This window comes from Carettochelys insculpta, chromosome 25, assembly GCF_033958435.1.
Source record: "Carettochelys insculpta isolate YL-2023 chromosome 25, ASM3395843v1, whole genome shotgun sequence".
NCBI classification, from domain to species: domain Eukaryota; kingdom Metazoa; phylum Chordata; order Testudines; family Carettochelyidae; genus Carettochelys; species Carettochelys insculpta.
Genome location: NC_134161.1, coordinates 9,666,709 through 9,684,700, shown reverse-complemented (window position 1 = coordinate 9,684,700; position 17,992 = coordinate 9,666,709). Strand labels below are relative to the sequence as shown.

The 17,992-nt window shown below is 44.0% G+C and overlaps 1 protein-coding gene across 12 annotated transcripts in view; it reads right to left on the bottom strand.

Moving 5' to 3' along the window:
* Nucleotides 1-17,992, bottom strand: part of GRAMD1B (GRAM domain containing 1B) — a 216,808-nt gene that overhangs the window by 35,935 nt on the left and 162,881 nt on the right. For 11 of the 12 annotated variants that reach the window (XM_074977031.1, XM_074977032.1, XM_074977041.1 and 8 more), the window contains 2 exons: nt 10,542-10,752; nt 2,199-2,219 (listed from right to left, as the gene is read on the bottom strand). In XM_074977031.1, coding sequence (XP_074833132.1) covers nt 2,199-2,219; nt 10,542-10,752 — 232 coding nt within the window. Of the gene's footprint in view, nt 1-2,198; nt 2,220-10,541; nt 10,753-13,557; nt 13,693-17,992 lie in introns of those variants that run through there. The other variant, XM_074977038.1, reaches the window with a different exon arrangement.

Sequence of the window (17,992 nt, the reverse complement as noted above, 5' to 3'; positions counted from 1 at the left end):
ACAGGTGCCAAATGTTAAATCCATGCTGCTTCAACAAACCACTTAAGGAGGTGTTTAATTTTGAGCAGGTGTAACTAGCTGAGCACATTTTAAGTGATTTACTGAACAAAGGCGGACTGCTGAATAGAGGACATGTGTCCAGATTTTTAAGAGTATTTAGGTGCTAACTCCCAGGGGTTTCATGTGATGTGAAGGCTCTTCTGCACAGCCACTGTTTTCCTGGCTAATGTTTTCATACACACTCAGGTTCCATGGGAGGGAAGAAACAGAAAAAGTCAAAACCTTTCTCTGTGCAGAAATCTCAGCTACACTTCTGATTTAAGTTGTTCTGAAGACACAGCAAATTCAGTTTGATCAACTGGGACATAAGCTACTGAATCTCATGCTGATTTCTGTTAGTAACCCTCCCAGACATACCCCTCGGACCTCTTGCCCAGTGATTCACTCCTGCCAAACACTTATCATGAACACTCCTGAAATGATGTGTATTTAAAATGTCAATAAAATGGGCTGCAGCCACACCTCAGGAGTTTAAGGGTCAAGTTTGTAAACTGCTGCTGTCTGTTATGAGATTAGCCGGTTGTTCAGCACTTTGTTGGGTGTCTATAGGGGAGATGGGTTCCTTTGAAAATCAGGATCTGAAGTCTATTTATCCTAAGAAAAATTATAGTAAACAAAGCAGCCATGTCATGTGCTTTCCCTGCACAGACGACTTCGGGTGTGAGAAGAGTTCAGTCTCCATGTTTTATGCAGTCCTTGGCCTCTCTGCTAAGCTGCCAACAGAGGAGTTACAATTGTTGAGGAGTTCTTTATGCGGCATCAGCCACCTGTTCATGCGCTTCCCCAAACTGAAGATCTGCCATGTTGTTCACCTAGAGATGAAAGGCTCCATTCCCCACTATCAGTCATAAAAATGGCACCACACTGAGTGAAACCAGAGGTCCATCTAGCTCACTATTCTTTCCTCTGACAGTAGCCGAGGCCAGGTCACCACTGGCAATGAACCGAACAGGGAACCATCAAGTGACCCATCTACTGTCACCCACCCTGGCAGACAGAGGCTAGGGACAATATCCCTGCCTGTCCTGGCTAGTAACTACTGATGGACCTATCCTCTGTGAATTGATCTATTTCTTTTTTGAACCCTGCTACAGGTTTTGAACCCAGCATCTTCTGGCAAAGATTTCCACAGATTGACTGTGAATTGTGGGGGGGGAACTTCCTTTTGTTTGTTTTAAACTTGCTGCTCACTAATTTCATTTGGTTACCCCAGTTCTTGTATTATGAGTAAATAACACCTCCTTTTTTACTTCCTCCACAACAGTCATGATTTTGTAGACCTCTATCATATCCCTAAGTCATCTCTTTTCCAAGCTGAATAGTCCGAGTCTTATTAATCACTCCTCATACAGCACAGGTTCCACACCCTTTATCATTTTGTTGTCCTTTTTGGAACCTTTTCGAATTCCAATATTCCCTTGAACATGCCAGATACTTCTAAAACTGCACTTTTTCCCTCCCAGTAGCCGCACAAAAACAAAAAAAACCCACCATGCCTCTAACCATTTTCCACCTAAATCCATTTTCAGGGAAAGTCATACAAAGTAGTGTAGAAATGGCTAATGTAGGACCCCCATCTGTACAGCCACTGCACAGCTGGTATCCATTTGGGGAGGATGGAGCTCATTTGTGTGAGCAAAGCTACCGCTATCTGCTTGAGGAAATTGTGAAAACTGACAATGAATGCTGTGAATGCTGCCAATCATGATCGCAAGGGGAAAAAAAATTCGGATCAAGGCAGAAATGGAAGATGGTTTATGTTCTCACAAACAATGTGGACAAGCGAGTCCCTTTTCCTGCAACTCACTCCAAAAGGTGTGAACATTTTTATGTACTGGTAGCAGTGTTCAGAGCTATATTAAGCCAAACTCTAATTCTATTCCAAGGAGATTGAATGAGAGCTAGCAACCCTATGTACATGCAGCAGGAAGCCTGTGACTGAGAGGATACACCATCTGCTCCAATTCTTGGTGTCTCATCTCTCGCTAGCCCTCCTGTAAGTGGCCAACCTCCGCTTGTCAGTTTTGAACCCCTTCCCACCCCTCCTTTTCTGAAATGATCAACATGCCCCTCTTGAACAAAACCCACCTTCCCCCACCCCACAGGTACCAAGGGACAAGAGAAACAGGAGTACTTACATTATACCAACTCTGGCTTTTCTGTAAGGACAAAATAAAAAAGAAATATTAGTTATTGCAAAGATCTTAGTAAGAGAGAAAGAGAGAGACAGACAGACAGACACTAGAACCCATTTGGAATGCAGTGTAAAAAGCAAAAAGCGGGAATAAAGGCAAAAGATGGTGGTGCACTCCAGAGTCTAACATGGTTAGTCACAGCTATCTGATTTGAGAACAAACCCGAAAGTATGAGTTTATAGCAGGAGGCAATTCAAGCTCTCTCACACACACACTTTGTAATCCTTTCTGCAGAACAGCTGCAAGCATTAGTGACACTAGAGCTAATGATCACCAATCGTTCCTATTACAAACTTCACTCTTCCACAGACCTGCTGATAAAAATGCTAGCCTGTTCTGAGGCCCCTTCCAAAGTAACCCTTGAGGAAATACCGAGATGGAGTGAGAAACTTGATTTCATGTCAGTCACTCACAACAGGGGTCTGTCTGACCCTTCACAAGATTCGGATGGAGGAAGCAGCATTTGAAAGGAGGAGAGTGAGAGGGAGAACACTACAGTAATAAAAGCACTCAGCAGAGCTGGGCAAAACTGATGGTACATTTTTCCACAAAACTATGCGAAGAATTTTTCTGTCCCCTGCCTGGGATTTTGCAGACAGTCATTGAGACATTGCACACTGTTCTGGGATTAGGCTGAGCTATTTGTCACATTAAAGTGCATGACAAAGCCAGTTCAGCCAGAAAAATTATTCTGCCATTTTTAAAAGGGAGGTGAAAGCAGTTGGATTGCAAGGGGAGGGGAAGAAGCATGGTTTGCATTCTGGTGTGGTGCCCCAAGTAGTAGTACTGCCACTACTTAGGTGGTACTGTCCATTCACTCTAGACATGACTGGAAGTTTGACTATCCCCATTTTACAAACATGGAAATGAGAGACGGGGTAGTCTGATCTAGGGGACTTATGAAGAAAATTGGGTTTGGGACGGTCCTGTAATGCTCTCTTTGAACTAGACTTGCTCTGTGATCTTGGGCAAGTCACTACACTTCTCCAAGGTCTAGTGTTCCCAGCTGCAACAGGGAGAAATGATACTTATTTGTGTACCTCCTGGACATGGGGAAGCATGATGCTGCTGTGGACTTGATCTGTAAGCCCTCCTTCACGTTAGCAGATCTTACTCACATGAGCAGTCCTACTGATCATACCAGGGCGCCTCGTGACACAAAGGATGTATAGGTTTGGGCCTGTAGTGTAAAGTATTACTGATGTCAGACAGTATCAGAAAACTCAGAGAGCAGAGGGTGCTGGTTCCCAGCTCTGGGCTCCATCAGCTAGACCGCGCAACCTGTTGACACCCTTACATACTCTGATCACATACGTTGTTTGCAAAAAGGTGACAATCCCATTAACTTGATAACAAGCTATTTTAAAAAAAATCTTTTTACAACAAATTCTTTGCCTGTGTCTAGGTACTGGGGACAGGATTTCTCTACCTCCCCTTAAGCTCACAATGCTGCTGTGCTTTCACATAATATGTATTTCGGGGCAGTATTTAATTCGCATTGCTCAGACCATGTAGCAATAAATGTCATCTGTCCAAAACTGCCCCTACCCCAAGAATAGGCAAGTATAAGATTAGCATCATATTAATTCCACAGTATACATTTGTTTTACAGTCAGAGTGGTGCATACACACCTCTGAACTTGGAACTGGTGATGAGGGTGGAATGAAATACTCAGGCCTCAACACCTCTGAATTTTGCATCAGAAGATCACCTGTGTGGCATGGACCCAACTCTACTTGTGACGTGGGACAGTGGATGACTGCTGGGTGAGACCTCTCAGAAACCTTTGCATCACTTCCTGCATGAATTGACAAAGGTGGCCAAGGGGATCCCAGCTGTTCCAGTAGGAAACCAGAGACAAACTTACAATCTACCTCACAAAGCTGCTCAGCCCCCTTCTCTCTTTCCAAACTTGATGGAGAACTTTACCAGCACTCAGATTTCATTCACAGAGCCAACCTCAAAGATCTTGTGCATCTATGGACCTTTTCGATCCACATCAAAAACATCACAAGAACATAGCACACGCTGTGGCCCTCAATCTACGCTGCTCAGTAACTCTCCTCCATGAAGCCTCCATTTCTGGGCCCTCCCACAAATCTTGGTAGGGGAAAGTGAATCATGGTGCCAACAGGTCTTCAACAGACAGAAAAAACAGCAGCTAGTAGAAGGGGGGAAATTTCTTACTGACTACATCCTCTGACCCTTCCACCTGTTTCTAAGGCTGGCCTTACTCTCTTCTTGTCCTCCGCAAGGAATCCTCATCCAAAGGAACACGGAGAGAGCCCAACCTTCGTCCACAAATGAAGCAGAATTCAGGGCAGTACCTGGCTAAACTGATGCTAATGATAGTCTGCCTATCCACCCAGAACTCATCACCGTGACATCTACGTCTGGGGATGGAGAGGTTACACAGACAACTCTGTATTAAGGTGGTGCCATTTTTTTCTCTGTGCGAGTTCTTTTCTCCCCAGTCTAGCTCTTGGACCTGAATCCTGTGTGGCTTTCTCCTTTAAATTATAACTCATGTTCTACTTTCTACTTAGTGCCTGGGCACAAGCTCTTACATCTGCATTCACTCAACAGACGCACTGCTTATTACATGTCTATTACCCTTTCTCCATGTTGCACATTCATCCTGTTACCATGTTTATTCCTATATCAGGGATTCCTTTTCTATGGGGTTCAGATTTACTTTTGACACGGTTTCTTTTGATGCATGGAGATATTTTTAGGGTCAGAGGGAATTTTAGAAGCAGGAATAAGATTTTGCAGAAGTGACCTGAATTTACACCAGGTCTCCCTGAGCCTCCAGTCACCTGACATCAGTCAGCTCCAAAAGATCCTAAAGGAGAACTCCCAGAAGAGCGAGATTACAGAGAGCACCAGCTAAAGGGAAACGTGGGAGCCTAGGACAGACAGACTAGGAGGTACATATGGTGTAAGCACGTTACAGGCAGCACGAGGAGGAAGGGGGGGCCTAGGGATCTCTTCTCTTGTGCACCAAAATAACAAAAGTCAGAGAAAGACCTCACAATTTGGAAGAGCCAAAACATTTGTATGAGACAAAGATTCCTGCTTACAGCTTCAGGAGGCTTAGACTGGCTCTTTGCTTTATCTCCAAAGCGGGTAGTCACTGATTTCTTTTCAAGGTGAGAGGGAGTCAGGATGAAGGAGAGAGTCTGGAAGAATCAGCAGGTGTTTTTAAAAAAAAGAAAGGAACGAGTTCTTACTTTGATCAGGTTAAGTCTGTCATACTGGAAAAAGAAATTGTCACAATTAGAACTGAAAGGAGAAAAAGCAAATAAATAACATCTAACATAAAGATGGAGAGAAACACACACAGAACTGAGGAGCGCTTCCACTGACCCATGGAACACAGTGCTACATAGGCACAGAGGGGCTGATACCAGGTTGTCAGAGCACAGTTATTCATCTTCTGCAGCCAGATAACACTTCTTGTGGTGCCTCGATGAGGGAGGGGATGGGGATTTTTAACAAGTCTTTTCTTTTTATACCCTGCTACATCGTTCTGTCTACCTGAGCATCATCTACCTGAGTCGCTCTTTCTTGGGAGAATCAAGATAATCTAGGGTGGGAGGACAACGGATGGTGCGGTGTTTGTATGAATTTCAGATGGCTGGCTGGTATAACTGGGGTGGTCCTACTCTCTGTGGAGCCAATGCAAGCCTCGACATTGATTTTAATGGGAGCAGGCTCCTGCTTTGCTCATCAACAGCACTGCTGCCAGAGAATTCAAAGCACTTCACGTATTGTAAATAATACAGCTCCACCACACCTTCTCAGAGGCATGGAAGCACCATGAGCCACATTTTATAACTGGAGAAACTGAGGCAGTTTTAACTAAGATTAAAACTGAGTTAGCAACAGAGCAACAGTGCTAGGTGGTGCCTGTCTCCCACTCTAAACACTAGGTCCTTTTCCCTTTTAATGCCACCCAGTTACCAACTACTGCATGTCCATCACCAGGCTGAAGCTTCAGAGACAAAGAGTATGTGAGATTCTGTGGGGTGAGATTCCCAGCTCAAGATCTGATGGAGCTAGTGCACTAAACACAGAGCGCAGCTGCAACAGCATGAGCACTGGGGGGAGGAGGGGGCAGAAAGGAGGGGAAGCGAGCTGCCCCAGCTCCATGCTCACCAAAAATCCCTAGGTGCATCCTCAGCATTGCTAGCTCACTCCCCAGCTTGTGCTTCCACTGCTACACACTGTTTGTAATGTGCTAGCTCAGTGACAGCCAGCATGAGCAGGAAATCACACCCCCAGCTCCCAGTGCAGACATACCCTATCACTCAAGCACCTGTTTGCTTTAGCCAGTGATTTGCCAGAGGGCTCGGGGGCTATGTTTTACAGGGAAGGCAATGGAAGCTGATCCAACAAGCCACCCAGGTATAAGATAGCATGAATGTGACGACCTCCCAGATACATTTTAAAGCTCATCTTTCCTATAGAACTAACTTACGAAATTAATTGTTTGTATTACTGAAATACATAGCAGCCATAGTTATGGACTGTGGTATGTGACCCTGTACAAACTATGTTGACAATACAGATCTACTGTGTCCTCTTCATTCACACTTATCACTGGGTGCGGCGGGGAGTGGGAATCACCCTTTTTATGTGCCAGAGCAAAAAAAACCCTAAATTTTATAATCCCAGTTTATGCTTTAACAGCTGGCACTCCAACTCTGAGATGGAGCAAAGCGTCTGCTTGCTGCACTGTCCGAGCTTCAGCTGTTAGCAGGGGATGGCAGGGCTCCTAAAAGCATTATTCCAGGCTTCGTCCAATGACTCAAAATTCCAAGTGAAGCGGCTCCCTCTGATGGTGGAACTGTGTCATGACAACTAAGTTGAAAAAAATTACTCCTGTACAACAGCAACTGCATAAACACAGTATCAAATTCATGGGCTCAAGTTGTCCCCCCCACCCTCACCAATCTGAGCAGGCTTGTACAGTAAAGCAGCATATTCTTCTGCTTGCCAAATGAAAAACTGAAATAAAACAAAGAGGTTGAGAGATAACATATAAATTTCTGCGTGTGTGAGTTCTTATCCATGGCGTCTGTCACAGTCCCTGCCCTGGACAGACATCACCATCTGAGATGAGAGAGGAATTTAGCCCCCATATTCATTAGCCATGAGATTCCTCTCCCTAAACTGTGCCACCAGTGGAAATTAACCCTGATCTATCACAAGCAAACTTCTCCTGCGATCAGCAGGGGTTTCAGTCTTCATAACAGCTCTCCCAGAGGCGTGCCCTCAGCACAGATAGCTTGTGAATGCAGAGGGGACGCAAACAGCAGGAGACATGGGGACACAGCTGTCTATTGGGGAATGTGCTTAGAACTCCCTCATCCCACCTATTCACTATCCTCATTTCACAACTCACCTCAGATTTACTGCACCATTTTCTCTAATATCCTTTAGAGTATTTTGTTCTCACAAAAGCAAGAGACAGACAGGAAGTGGACCAAGGCTGCAACTCTGGTGTGTGTTGCACATTAGTCTCTGCCAGTGCACCTCCAACCTGTCCTATTAGGATTTCCACCTGCCACCGTGCTCTCTCAGTGCATCTGCGCCTTGCCCTGCCATTCCATTGATGAGCCCCTCCCCCCATGCTGCTCTGCCAATGCACCCCATTCAGATATACCCCAGCACCACCTATCATATCTAAACAGCACCACTTCCTGCAGATCCATTTGCAACCTGAGCAGAGCTCTCTCCTATTCCATCTGGGGTAACGCCTGTGCTCTTTTCAATCCACCTCAAACTGATGGGCAGCATCCTGACCTCAGGCAACGTCACCTGAACCTAGACCAACAACAATTCAAAACCAAGCCAATTTTTGTGTTGGGAACAAATGGACGACGAAAAAAGGTCCATGAGTCTCATTGTCCACTGGGAACTAACCCAACATTTGAAGCAAAAGTCTCTGCTAGGGAAAGGCCAGCATGCTGGGACACTAAGCCATCCAAACTGTTTCATTTTGGTGCTTTATCCCATAAACTCCCCATCACTGGCCTTATGTTTTATGATCCTCAAAAGACAATTTAGTTTTTGACCAGATGTGCAAAAAATCAAAGCTAAACACTCCTCTCCGGCGGGAGCTGGTTTCTTACCCCAATGAGAGAGAGAGAGCTTCCAATCACACCTTTCAGAGTGAGCCCATGAATTATCAGGGTTCCTTAGAAAGCAGGTCAATTCTAAGGAGTACAGCTGTATTCTTTTGAGGTCACTGATCTTTAATATTCAAGTCACACAAAAATACACATGGGGGGCCAACCTGATCAATCGTCATGAATCTTCCACCTCGGAAAAAGCAAGTGCCCAGTCATGAAAGTATTGGAGAAATAGTAAGAGACCAACTGGCAGGTCTCAAATTTCGAGGAAGTTATGAAGTGAGAAGAAGAGAAAAAGACAGGGTGCGATGGACTATATTACCCAGCCTGGAGGTCTTACTACAGAGTCAAAGAGAAGTAAAGTAGAGGACCATAATGAATGTTTCTCATGCCCTGTGAATGAATATTAATGAAACCCCAGTGACTTCAACTGAACCCAGCCACATAGCAACAGGTGTTGGGGTGATGATGGTCAACAACATTCCTACAGAAGCACCAGGAGAACATCTTGTACTAGGGGGGCATTTCCCCGGACCACTGGGAGGATTTTTTAGTGTTAGGACAGCTCTACGGTGAAGAATGGGGGAGAAGAAAGCAAGCTTACTTTAGAGAGGCGCTTGTGTGACTAAATCGGATAGAAAGCATGCAGGAGGGAAAAGAGAGAAATTTACAAAAAAAAAATCAGACCTCATAAAACAATGGGAGGAAAAACCTCAAACAAAACAGGAAGGATTATCTCCGTCTTTTTCCCGGTTCAAATGTGCCTCAAACAAATGTAATGCTGAGGAAGCCAGTGGGTTGGCAGAGCTGGACAATATAGTCCTCTACCTGTGGAACACACACGGCATAGGCAGTGGTGATGCAAAGAGTGAGTAGAAGGTGGATGTGCAATACAGACAATTATACAACAAAGAACAGAGCTGAGACTCTACCAGCTCATTCCATACATTCCAGAATGAAATGCGTGTGTAATTGCTGATGACATTTTGAAGACACCCAAGCTGAAATGTTTCACCTCATGAATTTTGAAAAGCCACAAAGACTTCTGAGCAGCTAGCTGTCTTTTGACAAACCTAGGGCTGGCATCAAGCCCCTGTTCTGTTCACACATCCCTGGGAACATGTAGGTCAAAAGGCACCACTGACCAAGGTTAACAAAATCATCAGGGCTGGCAGGCCAATCCCAAAACTCTTTGCATGTGCTCTCTAAGCAATTCCCTGTCACTCTGTCCAGACAGCGAGACTCAAGTGACAGCTGACTCCTAACTTCTGGTTGGCGGGTACCTCCACTATGAGGGGAAGAAAAAGGGCTTTTACACAGCTCATTCAGCCTGGCAGCATCAGCACACACAGTGGGTGGGGTGGGGGGTAGCTACAGAGAGGCAATTCGGTCAGCCTCTTCTTTCCCTGAGGAAAAGATGCCTGTCAGTGCAATATAGCTGTCAAGAAGGTGCAAAGCAGTCATGGGGGCCTGGGAGCTGGGAATGATGAGCAATATTCATCCCACTCCCAGTTATGATGGAATACCCTGGCTGTGGGTAATCCTGCAGCCAAGGAAGCCTGGGGTTCTGGGGTGGATGAGTTTCCCTGAATGCCATTTATGGTCCCAAACCAGGCCTCACGTGGAACTGAAGTAGCGCCTAGGACTCATCCTGGCTCTCTGCACAACATGCACTTCACCCTCAGCAATTCAGAAGCTCTTCAGAGCCCCTTCTGGAGCCCTGCTCCCAGGGTTTTGCGTCAGCACCTTGTGATGAATAGCTGAAATGGAATGTTCGCTACAGCTGGCAGTCAGGGTCCCATTGGGACCAGTGCAGGCTCCCAGGGAAACGGGACAGTGGTTCCAAAGGTTCAGCCAATAGAAGCCTCAATAGACCTGCAGCCTGGGCACATGCGCTTGAGCAACTGGTGCCTCATGGTATGAGCTTAGTAGAGGGGAGACAAGGATGTGTTTAGCATGTGCTCAGCTCTGTCCTACCCACTCAAGGGCCCTTAGAGCCAAGGGGCACCTCCACAGAGGCTCTTGGGTAATGTGGTGGGGGTGGAGAAGAGAAACACCGAGAAGAAAGGCACAGAACAAAGTACAGCACTGAAGCCTGTATAAACGAAGGGAGTGAGGGTCTGATAATCGAGTTGCTTGCCTTACCTTGGAGTTCTTGGCCCCGCTGCGACCTGACTGAGCAGAATAACTGCGCTGCACACACTGCTCTGGCGTGGAAGGTGATTTGTCTGAAGAGTGGTCTGAGCCTTTCTCCACCATGGCGTCTCCTTGGGAGTCCTGGGGGGTCGGAGAACGGGAACGTTTGCGCAGGATGGGGGAGCAGGCAGGAGTGCTGCGGTTTGAGTTACTGGCAGTGCTGGATGGAAAAAGAGCACAGTCAATAACCGTATGCCAACAAGTACCCAAGCAAGTTACCCGTGGTATATATAGGTTGGCACGAGGTGAGACGGTGACATGTGGCTTCTCTATATGTGCTCTGCCTGAAATAAACACACGGCTTCCTGAACCTAGACACCTACCGCCAACTTTAGGACTTGTCTATGTAAGAAACATACCGTTGTAAGTTGAAGCACGACTATAAACCAGTACCATTATACCTGTAATGTCTAGGAGACATGCTTATTCCAGCATAAAAGATTTGGTTTTGGTTTTGTTTTGTTTAGTTTATGTCACTGGAGAAGGTGTTTAAGCTACTCTGAAAAAGCTCCCCTTATCCCAGAATAAAAGTGTCTACCCTGAGGGTTTATACCAGTGTAAATACAGCAGTATGACTATACCAGTATAGCACAAAATTTTCCTTATAGACAAGCACTCAAACTTCTAAGCAAATGGCTTGATTTTCAAAAGGTGTTGAGTACCTACAGCTCCCAGTCAAGTGACTAGAAGCTGCAGGTACACAGCAACTCTTAAGAACAGCCCATTTACTGTGGTGCCTAAATATGGCATCAGGTCCCTAATGTCTTGCCTATAAGAGAAAGGGGTTACTGGTGTAGGTACCCTGACAAGCCCTCCTAGTACAGACACAGTTTAAACCAGTTCCCTAAGATAACTCGCAAAAGGACATTTTTGCTGAAATAACTGCATCTATACTAGTCTTTTGCCAGCAGAGCTACAAACATGAAAAAAAAAATCACATCCCTTAAGCAAAATAGCTAACTTTATGTATCTCCTGGTCATTATTACGCAACAAATCTAGTTAATGCAAAATGACCATAGAAAATTCTGATTTGAATTATGAGTTCGATCCTATTTGCCTCTTATTATTCCCATTTGAGAAACATTTGGAATTCTTCCCCAGTAAAAATGTTCCTAAACCTAAATCTAAAACTAAATCATCCCAGCCAGGACCTTCTCAAGACTGGACTTAAAAATATTTAGGGATGGAGATTCCACCAACTCTCTAGGTAACACATTCCAGTGCTTCACCACCCCGTTAGTGAAATACTTTTCCCTAACCTAGACCTCCCCCAATGTAACTTGAGACCATCACTCCTTGTTCTGCCATCCTATCACTAACGAGACCAGCTTCTCTCCATCCTCTTTAAAGTCCCCCCTTCAGGAAGTTGAAGGCTGCTATCAGTTTGCCCCTCACTCATCTCTTCTGGAAACTAAATATGCCCAAATCCCTCAGCTGATCCTCATATGTCACATGCTCCAGCCCCCTAATCATTTAACAATGCTTTTCTTTCTGTGAATATCAGAATTCACATGCAAACATGGGCATTTGTTCAACATTGAAGATATTGCTGTTCATTATTCATTCCTTACTGGAATTATTCTCCTGTTTTAGAAACTCCAGTCATTCAGTCAGGAAGAAGAAACAATGCTGTGTGACTTACACCATGCATAAAGAACAGTGAACCCATCAGCTGTACTTTGTGCACATAAATTATATGGGGAAATTACCTACAAATCGAATAGCAGAAATCAGGATTGGTTTGTGGACAGAAAACGCTATACTTGTTGGATAATGTATTTCTAATGAATAATTCTGATGACTATTTTATATATGGCATATTCCCCTTATTATGGCTCACAATGATAGAGGTGGAAATAAAATATAGTATTGCCAACCCCAGTTGATGAAAAGTCATGTTAGCTTATAAATGTGGTTCTTTTTATTTATCATCACCTAATAAACTTAGGAAGAAAAGCATCCCTTAGACGTCTGTCCAAACAGAAGCTGTTTGGATGCACTCAGATCACATACTCTAGTGTCTCTTTGCAACTATTAATACTAGAAATTAAATTAAAAACAACAATAATAAAAAGCAAAAGCTGAGATTCTCCTGCAATCTCTTATATCCAGAAGCTGGAGTTTTAGGAAAAACACTAAATAATATAAGGCTTGCAAACTAATTGCAGGTGCTGGAAACACTGATGAAGGGACTTTAACCTAAAGGAGACTTAAGCCAAAACTACTACATTTTCCCAAGGGGCTAAGGTATTAGGTCAATGCTGCAGCAGAGGACAGTAGCTGAAAGCCCATCTCTTGAAATATAAAGTTGCTTTTATTACACAATTAGTTAATAATGACTTCCAGATGTTTGAAAATACCCAGAATAACTAACAGCAACGAAGGGTCCTGTGGCACCTTATAGACTAACAGAAAAATTTTGAGCATGAGCTTTCGTGAGCACAGACTCACTTCATCAGAGTCTGTGCTCACGAAAGCTCATGCTCGAAACTTTTCTGTTAGTCTATAAGGTGCCACAGGACCCTTTGTTGCTGTTACAGATCCAGAATAACTGCTTACCATATGCTTATGGTCAGAAAAGTTGGGCTTATAGTCAACAGAGTGTCTCTGTATAAAGAGCATTTTCTTATTCAACAAACATGCTTCTTTTGTGTATTGTGAGTTACATCTATGCAGTCTCGCAACACAATTAAGCTTTGACTACTTCAAAGCCTGTTAGTCCTGCACAGTCAGTGGAAGTATGGATGAATCAAGTGGATGCCATTTTGGCTCATGCATCATCAACAAAATTCCTCAATTTCAATTGCAAACGATGTATCACAAGCAAAAAGGTGTCATAAGGCGGTGAGAGTGAAGAGGAGAGCGACTGACTTTATATTCCAAGTTTGCATTTGCACTCTGCAAAACGAGCAACTTGGAAAAATTAAACATCTTTTACTTGTAAACTGAAACAATAATACCTACCTGTTATACAGCACTTTTCATCAGAAGAGCTCAAAGTGCTTTGAAAAAAAGGCCAGCACCACTATCCCTATTTTACAGGTGAGAAAACTAAAACCCAGAGAGGAAAGTGATTTGCCCAAAATCACCCAGAAGGACAATGGTCAAGCTGGGAAAAGAACCCAAGTTTCCCCACTTCTAGTCCAGCGCTCTGTCTCTGGCCCCTAAACCAAACTACCTGTGGATATGGGGTATATCTATGGGATGGATCTCAAGAGAGAACACACATGGAATAACTGTTTTAAAACCACTCACACTTTCAACTAATTATGACTAACTCTGAGTTCACACACTCACACTCAAAACTTCTTCCACGGATGACAACAGAGAAGCTCGGCACCTTGTCACCCCACACTTCCACCTATGTTATTTCTATGACCCCTGTTACCTCAGACTGTGAGCTACTCACTATGTTTAATGTGCTTATCCTCAAACAACACTGGGCTGGATCACAGTGCTAACACCCCCAATTTACAGAAGCAGAGACACAATGCGGATAAGTGTGATTTGATCAAGAGCAGGCTGGAAGTCTGTGATGTACAGTTCATATCTGACAGCCTGAGGACAGGGAGGTTGCTGAGTATTCAAATACTCTGGATAACAGAGAGGTATACCCAGCAATGCATAACACTCGAGAAAAACAGGATTAGATGGAAAGAAACAAACACATAGCAGAGTACCACTAGCATTATACAATGTAAACTTATACGTATTTGCTGTATTTATTTGTATTTACTTTCACTATATTGTACATATGGAAAATGTAAATAAAATTTTCTTATGATTAAAATACTGGTTATTTGAGAGTCCCGGACGATAGAACGTTGGATATGAGATAGTTTACTGTAGCCGCAAATCGAACTCTGGTTTCCCAGATCAAAGACTAGTATTCTAACCACAGGCATATTCTTCCTCTCGCCATCTATACATATATCATAGAGCGTGCATGCATATGAAATACAGGGAAAGGTTATCTTGACATCACTGGCGAAACTGAGTTAGAGAGGAGGAGATCAGGAAGTGCATATTGCCACGGCAACACTCTGCACCTATTATTCTGGTAGTTCTCTATGGGAGCACAGGACTCAGCAAACAGTATATCGCTGGGCTTTCACCTTTGAACTCTGTGAACTCGTTTCATTTTCAGGTATACAAGTTAAACCCTCCGTTTTCCTGTGTGAACTATCTGCAGATGGTCAATCAACTCCAACTGAAAGCCAGCATGCAAGTGGCCTGAAAAACACAGACAGATGTAGTAAGAGATAAAGAAAGAAAGAAACCTAAGTGTAGAAAAGAACATGCCCATGAAGAAACAGACTCATCTTTTGTTCTATCCTATGTGGGAAACCTGAGCTTGTGCTTAAGAATCAGGGAGATTTTTGACACGCACTCCATCAGCTGTTGAATTCCCTATTTGCTTTACTTTCTTCCTCTCCCTCTTTGTTCTTTAGAAACCACCATCCCCAAATCTAAGGCTGTGTCTAGACTAGAGCAATCTATCATCAGACATTATCGATGGACGATACGTTACGACAAAACATCTGTTGACAGATCACGGCCAAATTGCCAAGTAGAGTGCACTGCCACTCTCTCAACAAAATGCCCAGCTGAAAGCACAGCAGACAGGGCTACCCAACGTCTCGGAAGCCCTGGCTGTTGACAGAATTCCCCCAGAACATCCAGACTGGCTTTCTGCCCACAGATCTGTGTCGACAGAGGTGTTCTGCCTCCTGGGGGAATGGCAGAATGCTGTCAACAAAAGTGCAGCGTTCTGTTGATTTACTGTTAACAGAACACCTTGGAAATGTGGGCGCTCCGTGGATTTTGTCAACAAAATGCCAGCTTTGTCGACAAAACTCTGTAGTGTAGACATAGGATAACTGTATCAGTTAACAAGAACTGCACTGAAGTCTGAACAGTTTGGCCGGGGGGTGGTATCAGTATGTGAGACAGTGGAATAGCCACGTTTGCTTCAAATCACACTGATGGATGTGAACACGGGATGTACCACAGAGGAAAAGAGAAACGAGGCTGCCAGTCTCACCTGTCCCCTTCCCGCATAGCTCACTGGCACTGTCATGCCTAACTCTCCCTGCCCCCATCTCCACAGCCTATGCATCAGGGTGATTATAACTTTACCCCATTCACACTTGGCCCCAACCCAACATCAATGCAATGTGAAAATCATCCTCAGCTCTTTCTGCTTCCCAAACTTTTTGAACAACATTAACCGAGGGCCATGCTTCCACCAGTGGGAAAGAACTATGGCGGGGTTTGGGAGTGTGCTGCAATCCTCTATGCATGGCTGAACAAGAGGAATGCAGTGGCACAGAGTTCAGCACTAAAGTCAGGTTGGGAAGGTGATGCCCCCATGCCTGGCTTGTGAATATGAATATGCGTAACTCAGCGATGTTTTAGACAAACTTCCTCATGTCACCTATGAATTGTAACGTTACAATCTGCCAAATGGCATTTCCTATTTGTGTGCATGTGTCATTCTTCTATGTGAAGTTTTAAGTATGAAGTGTGGATTTGTTTATTGCGGTCACTGATGCCCAGTAAAACTAATGGCACGGTGATCAACTCAAGGACCTGCGAATAGTCTTGCTTGTCCCACAAGCCCAAACTATGGTTGGTCGTAAAAAGGCTCCCTGATATTGAAACCCATTTTGGATATGGTAATATTCCACCCAAGGTGAGAGAAGCTTGAACTCAGCACAAAGAATTCCTGCCTTGGACAAAAGGGATATAAGGGAGGAAAACAAAGAACAGGTAGCTGGCAACTTCCAGGAGACCACCCACTTACCTGAAATGGCTGCTGGAAACATCTAAAACTGAACAGGAGGAAGGATGGGGCCCAAGTTAGGACTCAGCTTAGCTTGTTAAAAAGATGTTTGCAGCAACAGTTTAGGGTAAGAATTTGCATGTTAACAAGTTCCTTAGTGCATTAGAATTAGCAAAGCACTTTTATTGATTTTAATTTTGTAACTTATTTTGACCTGACTGTTTTTACTTTTTACCACTAAATCCTACATTTTATACCTGAATAAAAACACTTCTGTTTATTATCAAGCCCAGTGAAGATGGCTGTACACAACTCTCTTACACTGATAAAAGGGGCAGACATATGAGCTTTCTCTGTGTAAAACTTTTACACAGGGTAAGACAGATTTGTTTGTGGGTTTAGTCCCATTTTGAGGTTGGTTTCCTGCATGCTGAGCTTTTAGAGTTAAGTCCTCTTGGAGCTGCACTGGTTTAGGGTCTGTGCTTCTCTGCAGTGGGGCAGTAAACTCAACTCTGTACCTTGGCTGGGGGAGACCACAGGATCTGGTCCAGCAGGACAGGATGTTGGGGGAGCCTCAGAGAGCAGGGAGACCAGTGCCAAAGGTATGAGCAGCATATCAGGGGGTCAATCAAAAGGAACTTCTGTGATTTCAAGCAATCGCAGGACCAAGTCACTGACAACATACAAAGTAAGAGGAAGTTCCTTGCTGCAGGAAGGTGGAGCCAAAGAGATGACTGACTAGTACAGTCAACGTTAGAGGACTAGAATTTTCTTTTAGTTCCACACGTCAAACTTGTCATTTACCTTGTTTAATTCAATGGACTTACTCTGGACATACACAGGCACAACCAACATCAGAATCTGTCTTTTAAACTAATAAAGGGAACAAATGCCAAAAAAGAAGTTTGGGAAACATTCAAATAAAACAGCAACAATACATTGTCCTCATCCAACTTTTTATCAGAGGATCCCAAAGTATTTTACCCTGTTGGTTTTTGCCTATAGGCTCAGGGTCTATATTTGAGGCCAGGAAGGAATTTTCCCCCAAGTCTGTGGCACAGACCTTGGGGGTTTCCACCTTTCTGTGAAGCACAGGACACTTGCAGGTTTTAACGAGCATAAATGGTGATTATTCTGTAACTTGAAGTCTTTACACCATGATTTGAGGACTTTACTAACTCAGCCAGAGGTTGAAGCTCTCTATACATAAGTGGCCAAGCAAGGTTTTGTGGCCAGCAACATGCAGGAGATCAAATTAGAAGATCAAAAAGGCCCTTTCTGACTTTCAAGTCTCTGAGTCAGTTCAGAGAGTATGAAGTGTGAAAAATCCATACAAATCACAAATAAGTTGGAGGAAACTGAGATGTACTCGCAGATAGTCTGAGACCACAAATTGAAGTTAAGTACATAATTCAATGCGAATTATTCACTCAACTTGTGAAATCTCAAAATGCTTTTTTGGAGCATCTTATTTTACAGAAAGAAAAATTGAGGAGAAGCGAGATTAACAAGCCCAACATCACACAAGCTAATGGGACAGATGGAAAGAGAACATGGACAACCCAACACCTAAGTTTCCAACTCTAATCTCCATTGCAGTGGGGTGGGACAACC